The 19,941-nt window shown below is 37.7% G+C and overlaps 2 protein-coding genes across 7 annotated transcripts in view; both read left to right on the top strand.

Annotated features, from left to right (window-relative positions):
* Nucleotides 1-4,494, top strand: part of nyap1 (neuronal tyrosine phosphorylated phosphoinositide-3-kinase adaptor 1) — a 37,633-nt gene extending 33,139 nt beyond the window's left edge. For 4 of the 5 annotated variants that reach the window (XM_077505405.1, XM_077505408.1, XM_077505406.1 and 1 more), the window contains one exon: nucleotides 370-4,494. In XM_077505405.1, the coding sequence (XP_077361531.1) occupies nucleotides 370-801 (432 nt within the window). In that variant the 3' untranslated portion in view covers nucleotides 802-4,494. The remainder of the gene's footprint in view (nucleotides 1-369) is intronic. The other variant, XM_077505407.1, reaches the window with a different exon arrangement.
* A 3,037-nt stretch (nucleotides 4,495-7,531) lies between these two features.
* atp1b2b (ATPase Na+/K+ transporting subunit beta 2b) lies at nucleotides 7,532-17,165 on the top strand. Of its 2 annotated transcripts, XM_077504872.1 has the most exons (8): nucleotides 7,532-7,928; nucleotides 11,774-11,902; nucleotides 12,014-12,121; nucleotides 13,093-13,298; nucleotides 13,462-13,521; nucleotides 13,631-13,657; nucleotides 15,381-15,476; nucleotides 16,894-17,165. In XM_077504872.1, exons 1-8 carry the CDS (start codon nucleotides 7,838-7,840, stop codon nucleotides 17,059-17,061), a joined length of 885 nt encoding a protein of 294 aa, XP_077360998.1. In that variant the 5' UTR covers nucleotides 7,532-7,837; the 3' UTR covers nucleotides 17,062-17,165. The 2 variants fall into 2 exon arrangements, with proteins under 2 accessions (XP_077360998.1, XP_077360999.1); XM_077504873.1 differs by lacking the exon at nucleotides 13,631-13,657 and having other exon boundaries at nucleotides 7,534-7,928.
* Nucleotides 17,166-19,941: the final 2,776 nt, after the last annotated feature.

The raw sequence follows: 19,941 nt of genomic DNA on the forward strand, positions 1-19,941 counted from the left end.
ACAAATCTGTTTAGAAGTGGGTAAATCGGCTTGTTTTCAACATGGCCCTGGTTGATCTCTTATACTCTGCTGCCCCCTAATGGCCGTTTTGTAATCGCGACCATCGCTTCCCCCGTTATCTGCAGTTCAGAGGCTGCATCAAAGCCTTCTGTATACTCTAGTGTAAAACATTTAAAAAAAAACAACAACTTATAAATACGTCTTTGGGACACTTAAAACATTTAAAATAGAATGTATTTTTCTGGGAGCAAATAAGTTGATACAATGTGAAGTTGTCGAGCTCTCCCTTCCGTTTGTGTGTATAACATTTTACTTATGCTAAAAATTACGTTCCTTAATTCCTTAATTCCTTTTTGATTGTGTCATTAGCAGCACGGCCTGACGCAGCCGCAAGCCTCCTGCAGCCCGAGCAGCCCCAGCGTTTCCCGTCAGCAGCAGCAGCTGCAGCTCCACCAGCAGCAGTTGCAGTTAAAGCAGCAGCTCCAGCAGCTTCAGCAACAGCACCACCTGCAGCTGCAGTTCCAGCAGCTCGCCCAGCTGGCGCAGGGTCAGCCCGCCGCCGGCGCCGGCGCCGCCTCGTCGGCCGCGCAGACCCAGCGAGACGGCAAGTTGCTGGAAGTCATCGAGCGCAAGCGCTGCCTCTGCAAGGAGATCAAGGCCCACAGGCGCCCGGATAAAAGCCTGTGCAAGCAGGACAGCATGCCCATCCTCCCGAGCTGGAGACGGACACCTGAGCCCCGCAAGACTGGCACGCCGCCTTGCCAAAGGCCGCAGGCCGTCGTTTGGGACACGGCGATCTGACAGGAGGCGCAGATGAGCCGAGGGGGTTGTATCGTTAGAGGAGATGCAGGGTCAGCCTTTTGTGGAATGGTGGGTGCAGTTGCAGCATTTTGTGACTGACACAGGTGAGAAAAGCACTGATGCTGAGGTGTAAAAGAAAAACAGGGATTCCAAACTTCTTCGGTCTTTCGGCGAATCATCCACTTCTTTCTCTCCCTGTCCTCTGCATCGTCTGATAACTAACAGAGGTGGGCAATTCAGTCAAATTTGCTGTCATTCATCATTGTTTTAACCGCGCTAAATTACAGTTTGTCACCGACAAATCCGCTTCTTCTCCTTCTACTCACTGCGTAGGCCTGTGCAATTATTCGAAATTTAATTGCAATTTCAAATACTATACTCCACAATTACAAAAGCAGCAGAATCTTAACAAAAACAAACATTAAGTGAGACTAAATGCAATTTCTGCATGTGGAATTCTTATGCAGGAAATTGAGAGATAAATTATGAAATTATGACCTCCTGGTTACTGGACAATGCACTTTAGCAACTGTGCCACCAAGCAGTATCAGTCACCTGGTAATGACTCTTAAGTTATGGAAGTGGGCGTGGAAAGTGATACTTACAAAAAGTTAAATGACAGTCCCCATTGAAAATGAACGGGGAAAAGTTAAATTGTGCAAATACTGTAAGTAATGTGGAATCAGACGATATATATACCCCAGGAGGCGTGAAATTTTTAAGCTTGATGACATTTGAACATTGTGAATTGGAAGTATTTTGTGGCAAAAAAAAGCGTGGAGAATAAAAATCACGATAACATATGTGGGAATGCTCCAGTATTCCCACAATTAATATTAATTTTTGTTGTTTGAGTGTTTAAATTTACACATTTGCAACTTTTTATTTTATTTTAAAATAACACATTTAATAAATTGTGTTTAATCCAAAAGGAACTTGAATACAAAGTATTTCAATGGATTTTATTTGTCTGAATTTTTTTAACATTTTTTTGTTTTGTACGAAAAATTAATTCATTAAAAATTATTACCAATATAATCGTGATTAATATTTTCTTAATAATCAAGCGGCCCTATTACTACATCACACGCATTTGCGGCACAAGCAGTTTATCAACTCTGTAAAGAACCACGCCACGTACCATGAAAACTAAAATATAATCTGTATTTCAACGGGAGCATATTGTTACGGGCCTCTTTACAATACACATATCGATACAGAGGTATCAATCGATATTGCGCATTCCTTCATGAAGTTTCCCGGCGTATCCCTGAAAGCTGCTCTTTGCTGTGCATGGCGTGCCGGCAAACCGGAGATGCTGCTAAAATTGAACTCGATTGCTCCCAAAGACGTATAAAAACGTTCTATTTTGAATCTTGCCGTGGTCCCAAAAATGTATTTATATGGTTGTGAGATTTTTATGCTAGAGCATACAGAAGGCTTTAATGCAGCCTCTGACCTGAAGAGGTCGCTTAAAGCAATGGTAGTTATTTCAAAAAACGGCCAGCAGGTAACAGCAGAGTATAAGAGATCAACCAGGGCCATGTTGCAACAAGCTCTTTTCAACAGGTTTGTGAATAATGATGAAACTTAGCTATATTTTAATGCTAATTGCTGCAAAACAGAATCGGATACAAATATTATTTTTTCCCTGATAAAAGAAGAGACTCTAATCTTTCTTTTGGTGGGTTCCATAATTTTATAGCAATAGAGCACAATATTCTGTGGACCTTGCAAAAATCAGTCAAAATCCAGTAAAACAGCCGGGAGCGAAGGGGCTTGCTTTAATGAAAATGGATGCGACATTTTACTAAATTCTGCTGGTTCCGCCTCCTTAGCCAATCACAGCAGAGATCATCCGGCAGCCTGACACAATGCCCACCTCTTCGAACTAACTAGTCTTCCCTCATCATATCCATAAATCTCCACTTTGGGTCTACCTGGACCTTCATCCGTCAGCTCCGCCTCTTGCACCTCCATTCACCACACATCCTGTCTGACCTCATCTGCCAATCTACTCATCACAAGAATCAAAACAACTGAAATGTCCCAGCCTCTTCATTTGTGTAAAAGTGGTTCTAATTGCCAACATTATTCTCACTTACTGAGGACGCCAGCTTGATCGGGTGAGATCAGAATTGCCAAATTTCCCTCCTGACTACTTGAGACATAAATTTCAGTTTTTTTTTTCTCTAATACGCAGAGGAATTAAAGGAAGGCGTCAGTCAGAGGAGAGCAGCGTGAGTCCCGCGTGTCATGTTCAGTGGGTGAGTACAGGTCGGACTCGTCGTGAAGTGTTTCTTGAAACTTGTCAACGCATACGAGATGTCTTAGTAGATCGTTGTCGTGGATGCAAAATAATCGCCGAGGTGTAAAAGCTACCTACTATATCCGTTTGCATATTTGTAAATCAAGTTCCTTTTTTTTTTTTTTTTTGCAATTTTATAGCAATATGCTCCCAGCGTGGGGGCGACATAACTCGCGTCGACTTCTAGCCTATAAACGTACATATCTTGAGACTTGAATGAGTCATATTTACTGTGTCATCCTCTGCATGTCACAATAGACATACAGTCCTGTACAAATACTGTGTAGAGATGATCATGTTTGAATTTTCACTATGATAACACGTGGTTGTATATAGATTTTTTTTTGAACCGGTACAAATGAAAGGGTACAAAGAGTCGATCACCAGACTGCTGTCCAATAACTAACAGGACGGTGAGTGTTGATCAAATCAAACAGAATGCTGGAACAATCTGCACAACCCTAATGTACTGTAAATAGATAATGTACAAGTGTATTGGAAATGTAGCAATTATTTCCATTTTCATACTTGTAATCAATACATATGATGTAGCATATACTGTAAAAACTTTGTTGACTTTGTTTTTCTAGGAGTATTTTATCTGCTGCAGCCAGTCCTTGCATTAGAGTTCTAATAAACAGTAAAATCCCAACAGTTGATTTATGCAAGATTCCCTTTAAAATCAGTTTCATTTGTGCATTTTTTTTCCCCAATCATCATTTGTGGACAGCTTGTCGTCTCCTTGCTGCTATCTCAAACTACTGATGTTGTTCATTCGATTATACATGGGTAATATTCTTGTGCTTATTGTCACATTTTTGTTTTTTATCTGGGAAAGCCACGTGAACTGGACTTTTGCAAAGTGTAAAAGTATAAAAAAGGCGTTTGAATGTCTCTTTGATGGTTGTTGTTTTTGATAGTTAGCACCAAAATGTACCCCGTGAGAAGAAGACCTACCTAAAAGTGTTGGAGAGTCACTGCTTGGCCTTTTTGTTTTAGTTTCACCTGCGCATGTTCTTTTTTTTTTTTTTTTTTTTTGACAATTGGCGTCCATTTTGAAACAAACACAAGCCAGGTTGAAGGAAATGGGCAAGTGCAATGCATGCAGAGACTCTTTACACTAAAAAAAAAAAATGTGCCCAATTTGGTTTCAAATACCAACAAATCACCTTACTATGGTTCCTTTTCCACTGACTAATAAGTTAACCTAGGGACCGTTTCCAGAACTAGTTTACAGAAACTGTTGGTTTTGTGTGTCTACTAAAACGGTGGCCATTATATGAGTGCCATACTATATTGATATGGTAAGATACGGTGTACCTTGGAAACCACTGTAGTGCTATATTTGCATTGATATTGTCATTCAAATAAATTTTATATAATGAACTTTACACAACAAAATTGAATTTATTTATTTTTTTTTTTTCTTCTATCCACCATTTTCTGCCTGTGAGTTCAGAGCGGACATTGTGTTCCTTTGCACATGCTGCAGCACCCAAATCTTCCAAGTGGGGGCACAATGTACACAATATAATACCCACTACAACAATTTGCTTCATATTTATTATCTTTATGATACTGAAAATGGCACCCGTCCCAAGGAAGAATAGATCCGACGCAATTGATTTATTAGTTTCCACCAGCATGTTGAGGTTAAAGGTCATTCAATCCCATGGGTTCAGCCGCAAGTTTATTTTTGGGCTCTCATTAAGCCCCTCCCCTCTCCCCGCTTACTGCCTTGAATAAGCCTCAATGATTATCTGAGAAGGAAAATTAATTGGAAATAAAAAGACTTCATGCTTATGGCAATTAATGAGCTTTATTGAGAAATATGAGCTAAATCTCTCTTTTGTGCTTATATGGTAAATTGCATTTAAAATGAAACACAAAAGGGATCATTTACACAGACGTTAAAGTGATAATGGATTTCTACAATGGCAAATGTTTGCCTCTAAACAGGCGGGAAATTTACTCTGTATTGAATATAAAATAAATACAACAAAAATGAAGCTGCTAGATTTAAAAAAAAAATGCATCAATTGTGAGACAGTTTTATTCATAATTAGTTCATCTCTAAACCGTTATTTACAAATTGATTTAGCTTTTAAAAATATTGAAAAACAGCACCAAGTGGTCTGGTGGGGTACTGCACTGTGTGTTTGCTACACCGGGAGGAAGGATTATGACTACAATGTTTGTATTCAATTTTCTATGAAATATTAAACACACAAACAACTGTAGAAGATGTACCGCAGTCACCAAGCTACTTTTCATGTACTGAAATAACAATTTGCTTAAATGTTATTTTTCATAATTAATTAGACATATGTGAAGATGGTGATCATGGTAATTAATTCTCACAATAATTATAATTTACACGGTATGATCAGACAAATAACGTGACTGTAAATCTCTGACATTTTTAGCTTGGAAATTGATTTCTCTCTGTATTAAATACAAAATACATATTGTAAAGAAAGACATACTGAGCTCAAATAGCATCTGGTTGGCGGCATTATAATGCTTTAAGGAATTGATTTTAAAAGAGACGATAAAACAAAACACGTATATATTCTTTATCCTCTGCAAAAACAAACATTACTGCATAGTTGTATTATACCGCCACCTGGTGGCCAAGTCATACACACCAGGAGAAGCTGCAAAAAAAATAATGATTTGCAAATTGTTTTATTCTTTACATGCTACTTAATTTCATCTGTATATGGTTTCATTACGTTCAATATTATAGTTAAAAAAACAAAAAAACATGACAATTTTTTGGTTGTTTTTGGGGAGGCTGAAATGGATTAATGGCAGTTCTATTCATCCTATATAGGGAATTGTGATTTAAGATACGAGTGTTTGGCAATAAGAGCATGGTCACAGAAGGAAAAAAATAAAAAAAAATAAAAAATAATGGTGGTTCAAACCTCCAACCTCCTTTTAGAATTTTCCACAAAAATAGTGGTGCCCTCCGAAATAAAATAAAAACCTATATTAATAATAATAATAATTAGTGGTGTTAAAAAAATCGATTTGGCAATATATCGCGATACTACAGCACGCAATTCTCGAATCGATTCAATAGGCAGCCGAATCGATTTTATAACATCCATTTTTGATGGAAAAATAATCAACAAAACGTCTAACTTTCATACCTTAAGCAGGGAAGAATGTTATATTAATGGAACATTCAGCCTTAATATTTTATTTCAATGCTGTTCTAACATGAAAAAGGTTACAACCTGTTTGTTAAATACAGTGGCTCAGTTATAAAAGTGAAGGTTCAGATCAATAAATAATACATTTTTAGGGGTGTGAATTGCCTAGTACCTGACGATTCGATTCGTATCACGATTCACAGGTCACGATTCGATTCGATACCGATTAATCCCGATACGAATTTATAAGTCGATTGTTGCGATTTTTTTTCATTCAAATTTAGAAAATACTAATCAGTAAGCTTGTAGAGTGTGAGATTTATATGAAAATTTATTATTTATTTATCTGAAATTTCAGTCTCTGTTTCATGTTTGAACAGCATTAAAATAAAATATTAAGGCTTAATGTTCCGTTCATATAACATTCTTCCATGTTCAAGGTGTGAATCCTAACCCGAAGTCAGACGTTTTGTTGAATATTTTTCCATTAAAAATGGAAGTTTAAAAATCTATTCACACACACACAAAAAAAAAAAAAAAAAAAAAAAAAAAAAAAAGGCAATGATGATGATAAGACGTTGAATCGGTAAGACTACCGAATGAACAATTCTGAGCTCTTAAAAAAAAAAAAAAAAAAAAAAAAAAAAAAAAAAATCGATTTTTTTTTATTGAATCGATTCGAGAATCGCGCGATGTAGTATCGCGATATATCGCCGAATCGATTTTTTTTTAACACCCCTATACATTTTCATACAAATCTTACAGTGTACATGTATAAGTTTACTGAATGGTATTTTCTAAATTTGAGTAAAAAAAAAAAATCGCAACAATCGACTTGGAAATTCATATCGGGATTAATCGGTATCGAATCGAATCGTGACCTATAAATCGTGATACGGATCGAATCGTCAGGTACTAGGCAATTCACACCCCTAATAATAATAATAATAATAATAATAATAATAATAATAATAATTTTATAAAGTACTGTAGTGAATTTGAATAGGTGAATCCGCAGATGCCGAACCGCGAATATGCTGTTCCTTCTACGATGACGTAGGAGAGCTGACCAATCAGCGTCGCCCTGGTAGCACACCATTCGCTCACGGGCTTGTCTTTCATATGGTTTGCCGGTTGAGTGGTGGGAAGGGGGCGGCGGGTGATGCAGACGATTGGCCGCAACTGAGGGAAGGGAGGGTGGAAGGGGAAGGGAAGGAAAGGGGGGGGGGCAGCAGCTCGGTGGGAGCGAATGGAGGCTGAGAGAAGAGGGCGGGGGTGCGCTTTACCGCAGTATCACTCGATTTCTGCAGCACTCATCAAAACTCTGCGGCATGAAGACGAGAGCTGGGGGGGAGGGCACTCACTCGGACCGGGCTACCTCTTACTTTTAGTCTCCCCTTCTCCATCCTTAGATAGGCTTCTCTTTGATTTCCCACCAATTTGCACTCATTTTCCGCTCCCCCATCACTTGAAAAAGGATCCCTCGTCCCTCATTGGCTAATTGGATTCCCATTGCATTAGGGCGCGTTTATTACAGGTTTTAGGGGGTCTGATCTTGTCAAGTAAAATGGCAAAGGATGCGGGAAAAGGCGAGTGGAAGGAGTGTATATGGAACCCGAGGACGAGGGAGTTTCTGGGCAGGACAGCCAGCAGCTGGGGTGAGTACTGAACCGTCCAGCGACACAGCAATGCAGCAAACATGGAGCCGTGCAACATATTCAATGTCTGATGTCTTTTAATGTGCAAGTTGGAGAGTTAAGTGGCTGCTCACCGCACTCTGATGCTCCGTTGTAAAAAAAAAAAATGCAACGAGCAAGCCGGCGGTTATTCCGCTTTTATTTATTAATTTATAGCACCGCTTCCATTGCGCAATGCGCCGAGCATAAGGGTGGAGGCATATGGTGCATCTGGTAAATATTTTACAAGGTTTAAATTGTGTTTGGCCTATTGGGCAGCGCGCTCGGCAAGGAACAGGTTTCAGGCTTGTTGCAAAGAATGCACGTCATCGTCCATTCAGGGAAGACTCGCACTTGGCTGGGTGAAGTTGAGCAGCAATTGACTCGACATGATGTCATAAATGAGCAGATTTATACTCTGATAAAGTGAGTTTGAGTTACGGTGAACGCTGAATTGAAGGAAGTCACTACTAGAGGTAAATAAAAGCATGCTAGCAAACTTTCCTGGATAATGTATGGCTCCATTCGGATGACATTGGAAAATTATAATCTGAGTAAAGCCAGGAGCCAAATGCTATTTGTACCACCTCCACTCTGACCCAGGCCAGAGTGAGGGATTTAAACCTAATCTAATGACTGCAATGGCATCATGACAGGATTTTCTTTTGAAATAATGACAACGCAAGTCAGAAGTGGTTGACTAATAATCACGTTTCTTCTCCCAAATCCTGATTCGACACTATTCTTGGTTTCATGCACGAACAATCGTAGCTTCCGTTTGTTGGAATCTTCCGGCGCCTTGCCGGTTAATCCAGCTCAGTGTGTCCCAGGTGCTTTAGGGTCTGGAGGCCTTTTTAAGCTGTGCTCGCTTAAGGCCGCCTAATTGAGCTATTTCTGTAGTTAGCTACTACATGGAACACACCTGGACTTAGCTTACCTTTTTAGCAACGCTTCTAACCACGCACATTTCATTCAATGCTTCTCGGCTGCTTTCCTTTTTAGCTGCGCTGTCAATTTGCATGGTCATCCGTAGAATTGTGCCAAGTTCCGTCTAGGGCGCATTAGAGCAAGAACCCTGATGGAGGCAAACCTGAGTACTTCCTTGAGTGTACCCGATTAAATTGGAATCGTATTGTTCTTGAATTACATCAAACAACATGTATCTAGATACGTATCAACGTATAGGCTGTCCATGCATCCACATATACATCCACGTTTACGTTTTAACTCATTCACTGCCATTGACGGAAAAAGACGTCAAATGATGCATTTTTGCTGGACTGGCAGTGAATGTGTTAAGTACATATCCACGTATATGTAAACGTACGTATCTACATTACAAGTATTCCAGATGTCCTATTAATTGAAGCAGCATCCTCTTTGTGAATTAATGTAGCAATTGCTCCCAAAAAAGGTATGCGCATTATCCAAAGGGAACCGAAATAACAAGGCCGGTATTTTTTAAAGAAAGCACATGAAAAAAAGCCTTGTTTTGTTTGTTTGATCAACTAATTAATTCCTGTTAGAGTGCCGAATGGACCGCATGGTCTTTGCTTTCAACTGCCAGGTGAAAAGGATACACTTGTGCAACTCTCATTGTAGACGTAAAACCCAAAAATCGGATGACAGCAAATCAGCTGGAAACTTGAACGCTATCTTTTCTGACATCCTCCATCGATTCGTTATCCTTCATAATGTGTCACGCTTGCTCTGTCTTCATTATCTTTAATATTAATGAGTCAGCATGCGCCTTTACTGTATCTAATATCACCCCTCCACCCCCACCTTATCTCCCAATGCAAATAATTCATCAGGCGCCCCTATACACAAATCCAAGACTCTCCTGTTGAGCATCCTTCCCTCGACATTTTATTATGGCTTCCAGCGAGCCGATGCACATGCGGCCTGCTGACAGAGCCAGAGAGCTCCACGCTTGGGGGCATGGGGGGGGGGTCAAGGCACTCAGCTGCTACCCTGCGCAGGCCCCAGGTGTCGGTGGCGAAAATGGGGGATGTGCGATAGAAAATGCTATTTTTAAGACCGGCCACGGGAACGTCGAAGACAAGGATGGATAGATGGCTCGTTACGGTTTAGAGGTGTTTCAATAACCCAATAACAAACAGAAATAGACAAACTTATTGCGTACTTACGATAGGAAATTGATATTTCTGAAGAAAGTGATGCTGAATGTAGTTGCATCTTAATGCTATGAAGTCACATTCTGTTGCTTCAATGCTACATTATTGCTTTTCTGGTATACAGACAGATACTGTATCACTACACTCTCCCTTGTAGTGTTCAATTAATTAAAAGACGTCCTGTATAAACCCCCCACACCCCCCGCCTCGGTCAGTGCAGTGTTCCCTCCTCCGCAGTGCAGCTCTGTAATGAAATTGGTTGGAGAGCGACTATACGATCCCCGTTTAATTAACGCCTTTCAGCGGTCGGGGACCAACAGCGTAACATTTGATCAGATTTTTGCCAATTGAAGGGATTAGTAAATATGAATGGAGTGAGAAACAGCTGGCGGGAATGTGAGTGAGACAGATGTGAGAGAGAATATGAAGGGGGAAATGAATTGGTCATCGTGACTTGGTGAAGCACAATTCACGCAAATTTGCTACATGGCAGTGAGAGTGATGAATATACACTGATATCAAGTTACAGAAATAAAAATGTTTCCATTGAGTGTTTAGCCTCTGCTGAGATAACCACCTCTATAACTAACGCTAATGCAGCTAATGCTAATGCTAACGATTCAGAATCGCATGTACACAGCTAGCTTTAGGCTACTCTTCAACAAATGTACATTTTGTACAAAATGTCAACTTCTGTTCAACAAAATCTATTTCATGATAGGACTATTTTTAGCTTAGCTAGGTACTTTGTTGATGAATTCAGGAAAACAAGCCAAAGAATATTAAGAATAATAATAAGATAAATTAACATTAGCAACAGGTTGAATGTTTTTGAAACATTTTGTGCCTCTCCAACTCTCCGCCATGACTAAAAATAGTACAGTTTTTCTATAAAATGTACAACTATAATGTACAATGTATGTATGTATGTATAATGTACAATGTAAAAAGTACAACTCTGCTTAACATTGTATCCTAAACCCAAATATTTCTTTACAATAATATGTTAAATGGGCCGTCACTAGTCTAAACATGCCATTCTTATTTCTGATTAATATCGCATTTTTTATCCATCTCAGGAGGCGGCCATTTTGCCACTTGCTGTCGACTAAAAATGGCATCACAATTGCTCAGGACTCAGGCAGCAACCAATCACGGCTCAGCTTCAGAAAACACATGAGCCATGATTGGTCGTGAGCAACTGTGATGTCATTTTCAGTCAACAGCATGTGGCAAAATGGCCGCCCCCTGAGATGGGTGTAAACAGGTGGATTTTGCTGCTTAACTCGTATGCCATAAACACAATATTAATCAGAATGCCTTGTTTAGACTAGTGAGGTCACATAGAACACATTATTGTCAAGAAAATTTGTGGTCTGACTTTCCCTTGAAAGAAAACAAAAAAAGAAGAAAGAAATATAGAACAAGTAATTTGTGTTGGGGGTTTTTTTGTCTGTCACAGAAAAGATTTCAAGTGCATCACTTAGCTTGAAATTAAAAATATATAAATAAATGAAAATGCCTTTGCCACCTACTGTAGTGGATGTGCAATTACACTTTATTCTAGTACGCCAAATAAATCAATGAAATTAAATTTGAAACTTTTCATACAACTCTAACATTCAATTAATTGAATATAATGTGTGGTTCTTAAATCTTCAAATGATCCTGTCCCTTCCTTGTCCGCAGGTCTCATCATCCTCTTCTATTTCGTTTTCTACATCTTCCTGGCCGGCCTGTTTGCGCTTACCATGTACGTCATGCTGCAGACTTTGGATGAGCACAAGCCGACCTGGCAGGACAGGCTGACCACACCAGGTGCGGTATAGTAACTGGAGATAAGAGCCGCGCAAGCACAGGTCACTGTCTGTGGCACGGCGCGGTGACCGCTCTTGCTTTTTTTTTTTTTTTTTCCTCTGGCACTCGCAGGGATGGTGATTAGACCCAAATCCGATGAGACTTTTGAGATTGTCTATAACATCCAGAAAACCGAGAGCTGGGACATGTACGCGCAAGCCCTGGACAAGTTCCTGGAACGTATGTCTGAAAACAAATTGATTTGATTATTTTTAGTTTTATATATAGTAGGAGTGTGACGATATATCGATATTATGATAAATCGTGATACTTTGTCTCCTGATAGATTATCGATACGTCTATGCAAGTATCGCTATATTTTTACTTAATATACAGCCAGTCTAACGGCTCCATTGTTCATGACTTGTTCATGACTTATTGAGCAATTACTTGGCGGGCCACTAGGGGGAGCGCCTCATAAGAGTGGTGAGAAAATGGACGGAAGTCTTCAAGGGAAGAGACTCATGAGCTTAGTTGCTATTATTATTATTATTATTATGATTATGATTGTGATATTTATATTTTTATATACATTATATTATGTATATATATTATGTACTTTATATTTAAATATATTATTTTATTACATTATGATTTCTAATGTTTTTATTTCTTTATTTTTATTATTTATTTATTATTTATTTTATGATTTATTTATATTAATTTTATTATTATATTATTTTTATGTATTTATTTATATTATTTTGTATATATATTTATATATGACTATATATTATTATGTATTTATATTTATATTATTTTTATTAAAATATTATGAATTTATTTTTATTTTTTTTATTTTTATAATGTATTTATTTTTATCATTTATTTATTTTTATTATTTAGTTATATTTATTTATTTTATTTTTATTATTTATTTATATTATTATTTATTTATTTATTTTTTATTTTATGATTAGTTTTATCATAGATTATCGTGGATTTATTATCTGAGCAATAAATTGATAATTTGGTATCGTCATTTCGTGACATAATCGTTATCGTGAGCCTTGTATCGCATATCGTATCGTATCGGCAGGTAGCTATATATATATATATATATTTTTTTTTTTTTTAAATTGTCTTTGTCTATCATTTGTCATAAGCAAAAGGAAATTTAAAGGTCCTGTCCTGGCTTTCCTCCTCCGCAGCTTACAACAGCTCCGTTCAAGACCAGAAAAATGACGAATGCAAACCGGACCAGTACTTCTTGCAGGAGGACAGCGGCGACGTGAAGAACAACCCCAAGCGCTCGTGTCAGTTCAAACGCGACGTTCTGATGGACTGCTCGGGACTCAATGACCGTTACTATGGATACCACGACGGCAAGCCATGCATCATTATCAAGATGAATCGGGTATGAAAGAGCAGAGGAAGGAATGGGATGGTGTTGCTAGGAGACATGGAGTGCCTGTGATAGTGGAATGAGGGAAAGAAAATTCCCAGTTTTAAAAATAACCACCACATCGCATCGCTCTCGATGTTATTTTTAAATCCGCTTTGTGTTTGGTTCCCTCCAGGTGATTGGAATGTTGCCAGGGAAGGACGGACAGGCTCCTTTTATCACCTGTGGCGCAAAGGTAACCCGCAAAAGCTGAAAATAACTCACATTATACTGCTCACAGCCGTTTCACTGCCTCAACTCCAAACTTGCGTTGCTTTTTCTCGTAAAAATGTTCCCACTCTCAGAGGTACAAAGTTGGCAAAAATGAATGGGTAAGAATGAGCAGTGTAGACTGTCTTCCGTCATAGAAAGCTGATTAAGTATACCTGCACTAATGAAGTCACATACTGCAAAAAAAAAGTTTCAATTTTTACAGTTTGTTTATTGATGTGGTTTTATCTTATTATGGTGTAGAACAGCACTACATCATACTATACAAGATGATTTGCCAAATCATATAACCAAGTAAGCGAACCAACATATTAGAAATAGCTCTGTAGTGCAATTCTACACCATAATAAACCAGAATAATAAACATGTTGTTAAAATGATTTACAAGTGTTTTTTTTGTTTTGTTTTTTACTGTTCAGGTGTACTTAATGTGGTGAATTGTGAGTAGAATGTGTTTCGTCTAGTCACTTATAGGACAACTTTATTTGTAACTCTGTTAGATGTATAATAATTAAAACATTTCTGTTTATAGATATAATCTATTTGTGTGTGTATATTTATAAGTATCACATTGTCTTTTTATGAGAGATGTACACATATGTAGCTGATGAATTGGTGTTCCTTTGAATTTAATTAACTTGGATTGTTTGGGCTTTGGAGAGCGTGGACGTGTTGTCCCATATTAATAAAGATGGTAAACAATAAAGCCGTACCAATATTAATCTGACAATTTTCTGTAAATAATTACATTTAATCGCGATTAATCACATTTTTCTACTTCTGCTTCTACTTTTTTCTTCAAAGCTTGTAACAGATTTACTTCAGTAAAATCATTAATAACTGACTAAACAACACGGACTTAATGTTTTTTATGCTTTAAATAATTAAAATTAATCTCCAGAGCAATTTTGACAGCCCTAATATATGTCAAGCGAATAACATTTTTTAATTGTAATTAATCACATGAATTCAATGTTATATCTGTTCTAAATGTACAATAAAATGTACAATATTTTTTCCCCCAGGTTTTCAAGCTCTTAACATAAAAGTGGGGAAAAATGTTAAACTCATACAAAAAATGCCAAAATAGTTCAAATTAAAAAGATGTAATGTACTGTAAAAAATAAATAAATAAAAGAAATTAAAAAATAATAATAATAATAATAATAAAAAATGAGTGTGATATTGATTTGTGCTGAGGTCATTTTTTTCTGCCACTAGATGGCATAATTTCATTTATAAGGCGGTGACAGCTCACTTCTTTTTTTTTTTTTTTTTTCTATAATAAAAGCTATCTAATCTTTAACCTGAAGTGAAATTCTGCACATTTTTAATATTGTAAAATAGATCTTGACCCCCAGTCTCCTCAAATATATGCATTATTATTACATTTATTACTGCTAAATTTTGACGTAGACATGTCTGCTGCATTGTGACTGGAATTCCTCTAATAAAGGCTTTCCAAGAAAGGGGCGGGCATTAATCGCATTTAGAAATAAAATTGTGGCGTTAAAGGAACTTTAAATTAACCCAAAATGAATGCACTAATTTTGACACCCTATATAAGTGTGTGAAATGGTATACACTGCATAGTCCTTACTGTATTACATGCTATCATGTATATAGTTGATATGCCAGTAGTAGTCTGTCATTTTTATGCCTCTCAGTGTATGTTTAATCGACCATCGAAAGAGACGGTGGGCGTGTCGAGTAATGAGATTTGAAGAAAAGTAGGAGATTAATGAGGCTCACCTCCCCACTCGCCTACATCCAGTAAGACGCATTTTTAGGCCATAACACATGAAAATTGTTTCACCCCCACAGAGAGAAGACACCGACAAAATTGGAGAAATGATGTACTTTCCTTCCAATGGCACTTTCAACCTTATGTACTACCCTTACTATGGCAAGAAAGCTCAGGTGAGATCAAAATCTTGTTTCTTTCTTCACTAAACTAAGTGCAATTTTCTGGAGAAATTGCGTGGGAATGCTGAAAGCTGAATGCTAAGCTGAATGCTCATGAAGTAAATTGGAGGATAATTATGTGAAACTTACAAAGTAATTAACTAGTAATTACTACTAGTAGTAGTAGGTAGCAGTAGTAAGAGTAGTAGTAGTAATAGTAGTATTACTAGTAACTAGTAATTACTAGTAGTAGTAGTAGTAGCATTACTACTTAGCTAGTAATTACTAATAATAGTAGTAAATGTGTCATTGAACATTAAATTGAATACAATAAATATAACGTGTTAATCGAATGATAATGAAAGATAAATTGTGTGAAAATTATGATCAATTGTAGATGAATCATTAGGGGTGTTAAAAAAAAATATTGCGATATTAAATTGCACAATTCTTGAATCGATTCAATAGGCGGCGGAATCGTTTTTTAAACTTCCATTTTTAATGGAAAAAATATTCAACAAAACGTCTTACTTCAGGTTAGGGTTCACACCTTAAGCATGGAAGAATGTTATATTAATGGAACATTAAGCCTTAATATTTTATTTCAATGCTGTTCTAACATGAAACAGATTACAACCTGTATAAGTTTCAGATGAATAAATAATACATTTTCATCCAAATCTTATACTGTAAAAGTTTACTAATTAGTATTTTCTAAATTTGAAAAAAAAAAAAAAAAAAACGCAAAAATCGACTTTTAAATTTGTATCGGGATTATCAATCAGTCAACTTCAATCAACTTTATTTATATAGCACCTTTCATACATTCAAAATGCAACTCAAAGTGCTGGACATCCATAATACAAAAAAAAAAAAGAAAAAAAGCCCCCCCACATCCCCATGATCGTACACACAGACACACCCAAAACCCAACAAACACATGAAAACCACAACATGGCGGGGCACAGAAGTACCCTGTAAGGAAAGGCACCCAGGAGGAGTTCATCCACAGTGAGATGGAAGAAGACCAGCCATCCCTCTCAAAGTGGAGGCTCCACCATGTGAAAACCCTGGAGCTAAAAATGTAATAACTACCAAATAAAAACATGTAAACACTAAAAGAAAACAGTTAAACACGATAGAAAAAAATAAATAAATAAAAACAAAGCTACAAAACAATATAGATTAAAATAGTTAATTAAATAAAATTAAAAAAAAAAACTTAATCGGTATCAAATCGAATCGTGATACGAATTGAATCGTCAGGTACTCGGCAATTCACACCCCTATGAATCATAAAAGAAAAGTTGAAATGCAACCAGCCTAAGGTGGGATTCGAACCCTTGCCTCCTGTTTACTGGTCACAAGTCTAGCATTCCCACAATGATCAAATCGATTCATGTACTTGAACTTGGGCTCGTCTCTGTTCCAGGTGAACTATTCCCAGCCTTTGGTTGCCGTCAAGTTCCTTAACATCACCGTCAACGAAGACGTCAACATCGAGTGCAAGATCAACGCCAACAACATCCCCGCCGGGAGCGAAAGAGACAAGTTTGCCGGACGAGTGTCTTTCAAGCTGAGGATCAACACCATTAACTAGGTTCCAAAGCCTTTTCCCACCTCTGAAAACTTCATGCTCTGCAACATTGCACATGCGCAGAAAGCAATTGCAGCATTCCCACCCTTTGTGGATTTTGTTTACAACCCCCCTCAAAAAAAAAAAAAAAGATGGCGTGGACGTCGTCTGTCCGCGTGTGCGCGATGAGCTAAGGCGAGAAGAAAGGGTGGTGATCCTGTAATTGTTTCTGTCTGTGAGCTTGGGGACAAATATGTTTGTGTAAATTAATTTGAGGTGACGTCTATTTATACTGCATGACAAGCGAAAAGGGGATATGAAGGCTATAATGCGTGTTTTTAAAAAGTTTGCGAGGGTCAGTAACACCACTTTATTGCTGCTCCTATCTTGCTGCCTCAATATAGAGCGTTCCTCTATACACTACGTGGTACGCACCAATACGAAATGTGCAATTTTAATTTAAATATCATAACCTCAGAGCTGGACTAGGGATGGGCATAACTTCTAAATTAACCATCAATAAATCAATTCTACTATATTTGAAATATTTTTGTATTATAATACGACAACACTCGTCAAACCGCAGAAGTCTGAAAATCGAATCAACAGCACCTCTGCTGGTTGAAGTCAAGTAGTGCACTCCATTTTGTGACACAATTCTCCACAAGCAATCACCATGCCCATCCCTAAACCTAACTTATTGCACTTAAAAAGAATAATCCGACCATATATATCTTGATGGGTGGATGCTGAGATGAAGCCATTTTGCATGTGTGTATTGTCTTTAGTGTGCTATGAAGGTAGGAGTCCGCTATGTCCCCAAACTGACCACCAGGAGGGACGGAAATCACACACAATCAGCGTGCGATTAAAGGGGAAGTCAACATTTCTTGACAATAATATGTTATATGTCACCTCACTCGTCTAAATATGACATTCTGATTCATATTACATTTGCGCACTATGAGTTATGAAGCAAAATCCAGCCGTTTTTATTCATTTCAGGGGGCGGCCATTTTGTTACGTCCCGTCAACTGAAGATGACATCACAGTTGCTCAAGGAAACAACCAATCACAGCTCACCTGCTTTCTGAAGCTGAGCTGTGATTGGTTAATACCTGAGCAACTGTGATGTCATTTTCAGTCGACAGGAAGTGACAAAATGGCCGCCTTCTGATGTTGATATTAACTCATATTCCACTAATGCAATATTAATCAGAATACCGTGGGGCTGCGTCACATATTATTCTCCCGATTTTTTTTTTTGTCTTCCCTTTTAAACACAAAAATCAAATCATAAAGAGTTTAAAACCTTTAAATGTGTGTTTGTGGCTTCAGTGTTTGCGCGTATGTTCCGTACGATGACACATTTCATACCACAGGTCGGGAAATTGCATGCGTTGTGCAATATGAAATCCGTATATTATGAATGATCGATCCTAGAGCTGACTAATCCTGCATCATCATCACGGTCGGATGTTTTGAGAGCATTTTACAAGGTCTTCCTTCCATGAGTTCAAAAAACGCAAACCTTACACTGTCTCCAGTTCACCCGATTTGTCTTTTAGTATGTGGGAATACTTGAAATTGGATTTTATAATTCGCAAAAACCACCAATTGAACATGCCCATGTTATATTTGTTTGCAGTGCTGTTTATAGTAATAGCCACGTTGATATTTAGTATTCTATTAATTTGTCAGACCTCTGAAATTGATTATTTATATTTTATATTGTTATTAATTTGCATTGCTGCACTTTTTTTAGTGACAATTTGAATTTTTGTTTTCAGTTTTTTAAGGAGGAGGTTGAATAATGATAATTGTTTGTTCTTATTATCATCCTGGTTTGCGTCGTCAATATGTTACCTGGTAGGATAATTGATATCGGAAGGGGCTCATGTGAACAAAATGGACATTTCATAAATACCACACACCATTTGAAAGCCCCTACATAATATTAAATCTAAGCATCTCAATCATCTAGCTTCCGATCCAGCCATTTGAATGCGGCAAATGCAAATAAAGCATCTTATCAGATATAATCGCAAGATTTTATTTTTCTGCCCATTCACACGCACGCTTCTCTGATGTTTCTGCAACACTTAATTTCACTCTAATCTCTTAATCTGGTGGGCTAATCCAGAGCCTGCACGACGAACTTCGTTGGCCTACTTTGTTGCTCCTCCTCCTCGTCATCGCCTCCAAAATGGAGCTGAAAAAAAAAAAGGATCATTCATTCATTTCCGAGTTTTCTGTACATTTGACCCTGAATATCGCTTACTAATTCATCAACAGCCTTCAAATTACACGAGACTAACTCTAATTTTACTTTCTTTAGCCATCTGCATGTGAAGATGAGTTCTTCAACCAAAGATCCTCATTCCACTTTCAGTTTTCTTTTAGAGAGCAAAGATCGGAGCAAAGATGTGCTGAAGCGATATTGTAGGATTCATGTGAGTGCAGAAAGCAACTGTGTTATAAAAAGACCTCTTACATAATCGTAATACGCACAAGTGTTTTACAAAGACGTAACAGTGCCTCCTGGTGGACAGAACGTGTTGTTGCCACTGTCCAGGTGATTCTCTCATCTCCGTTTAACTATTCGCGTTGATCATGCGGAGATGTCATCAGAAAGAAAGCAATATATTTCACGGAAAACGGATGTGGCAAGGCGTCAAAAGGCAACAACTGACAAAGTATTGTTTGTGACAGACTATTTTTATTGCAGTTTTGTTGTAAATTTTAGAGAATGTATCCGCTCGGATTGTATCGTGTTACTGGAGACACATGGACGGTTTTCATCATTTCAATTCATCAAATGGTAAAAACAATTTGGTTGACGAGGCTCTCTCTGTTTGTTTTTGTGTTTTTTATGTGAGTGTGCGCACGGGTGATATTTCCACC

Source organism: Festucalex cinctus, chromosome 18 (assembly GCF_051991245.1).
Source record: "Festucalex cinctus isolate MCC-2025b chromosome 18, RoL_Fcin_1.0, whole genome shotgun sequence".
NCBI lineage: Eukaryota > Metazoa > Chordata > Actinopteri > Syngnathiformes > Syngnathidae > Festucalex > Festucalex cinctus.

Excerpts from the sequence above, each read along its gene's own strand:
- atp1b2b (XM_077504872.1), top strand. The coding sequence starts at position 7,838 with ATGGCAAAGGATGCGGGAAAAGGCGAGTGGAAGGAGTGTATATGGAAC. Across the intron at positions 7,929-11,773 it reads CAGGACAGCCAGCAGCTGGG|GTCTCATCATCCTCTTCTAT; the intron begins GTGAGTACTGAA and ends CCTTGTCCGCAG. Across the intron at positions 12,122-13,092 it reads CCTGGACAAGTTCCTGGAAC|CTTACAACAGCTCCGTTCAA; the intron begins GTATGTCTGAAA and ends CCTCCTCCGCAG.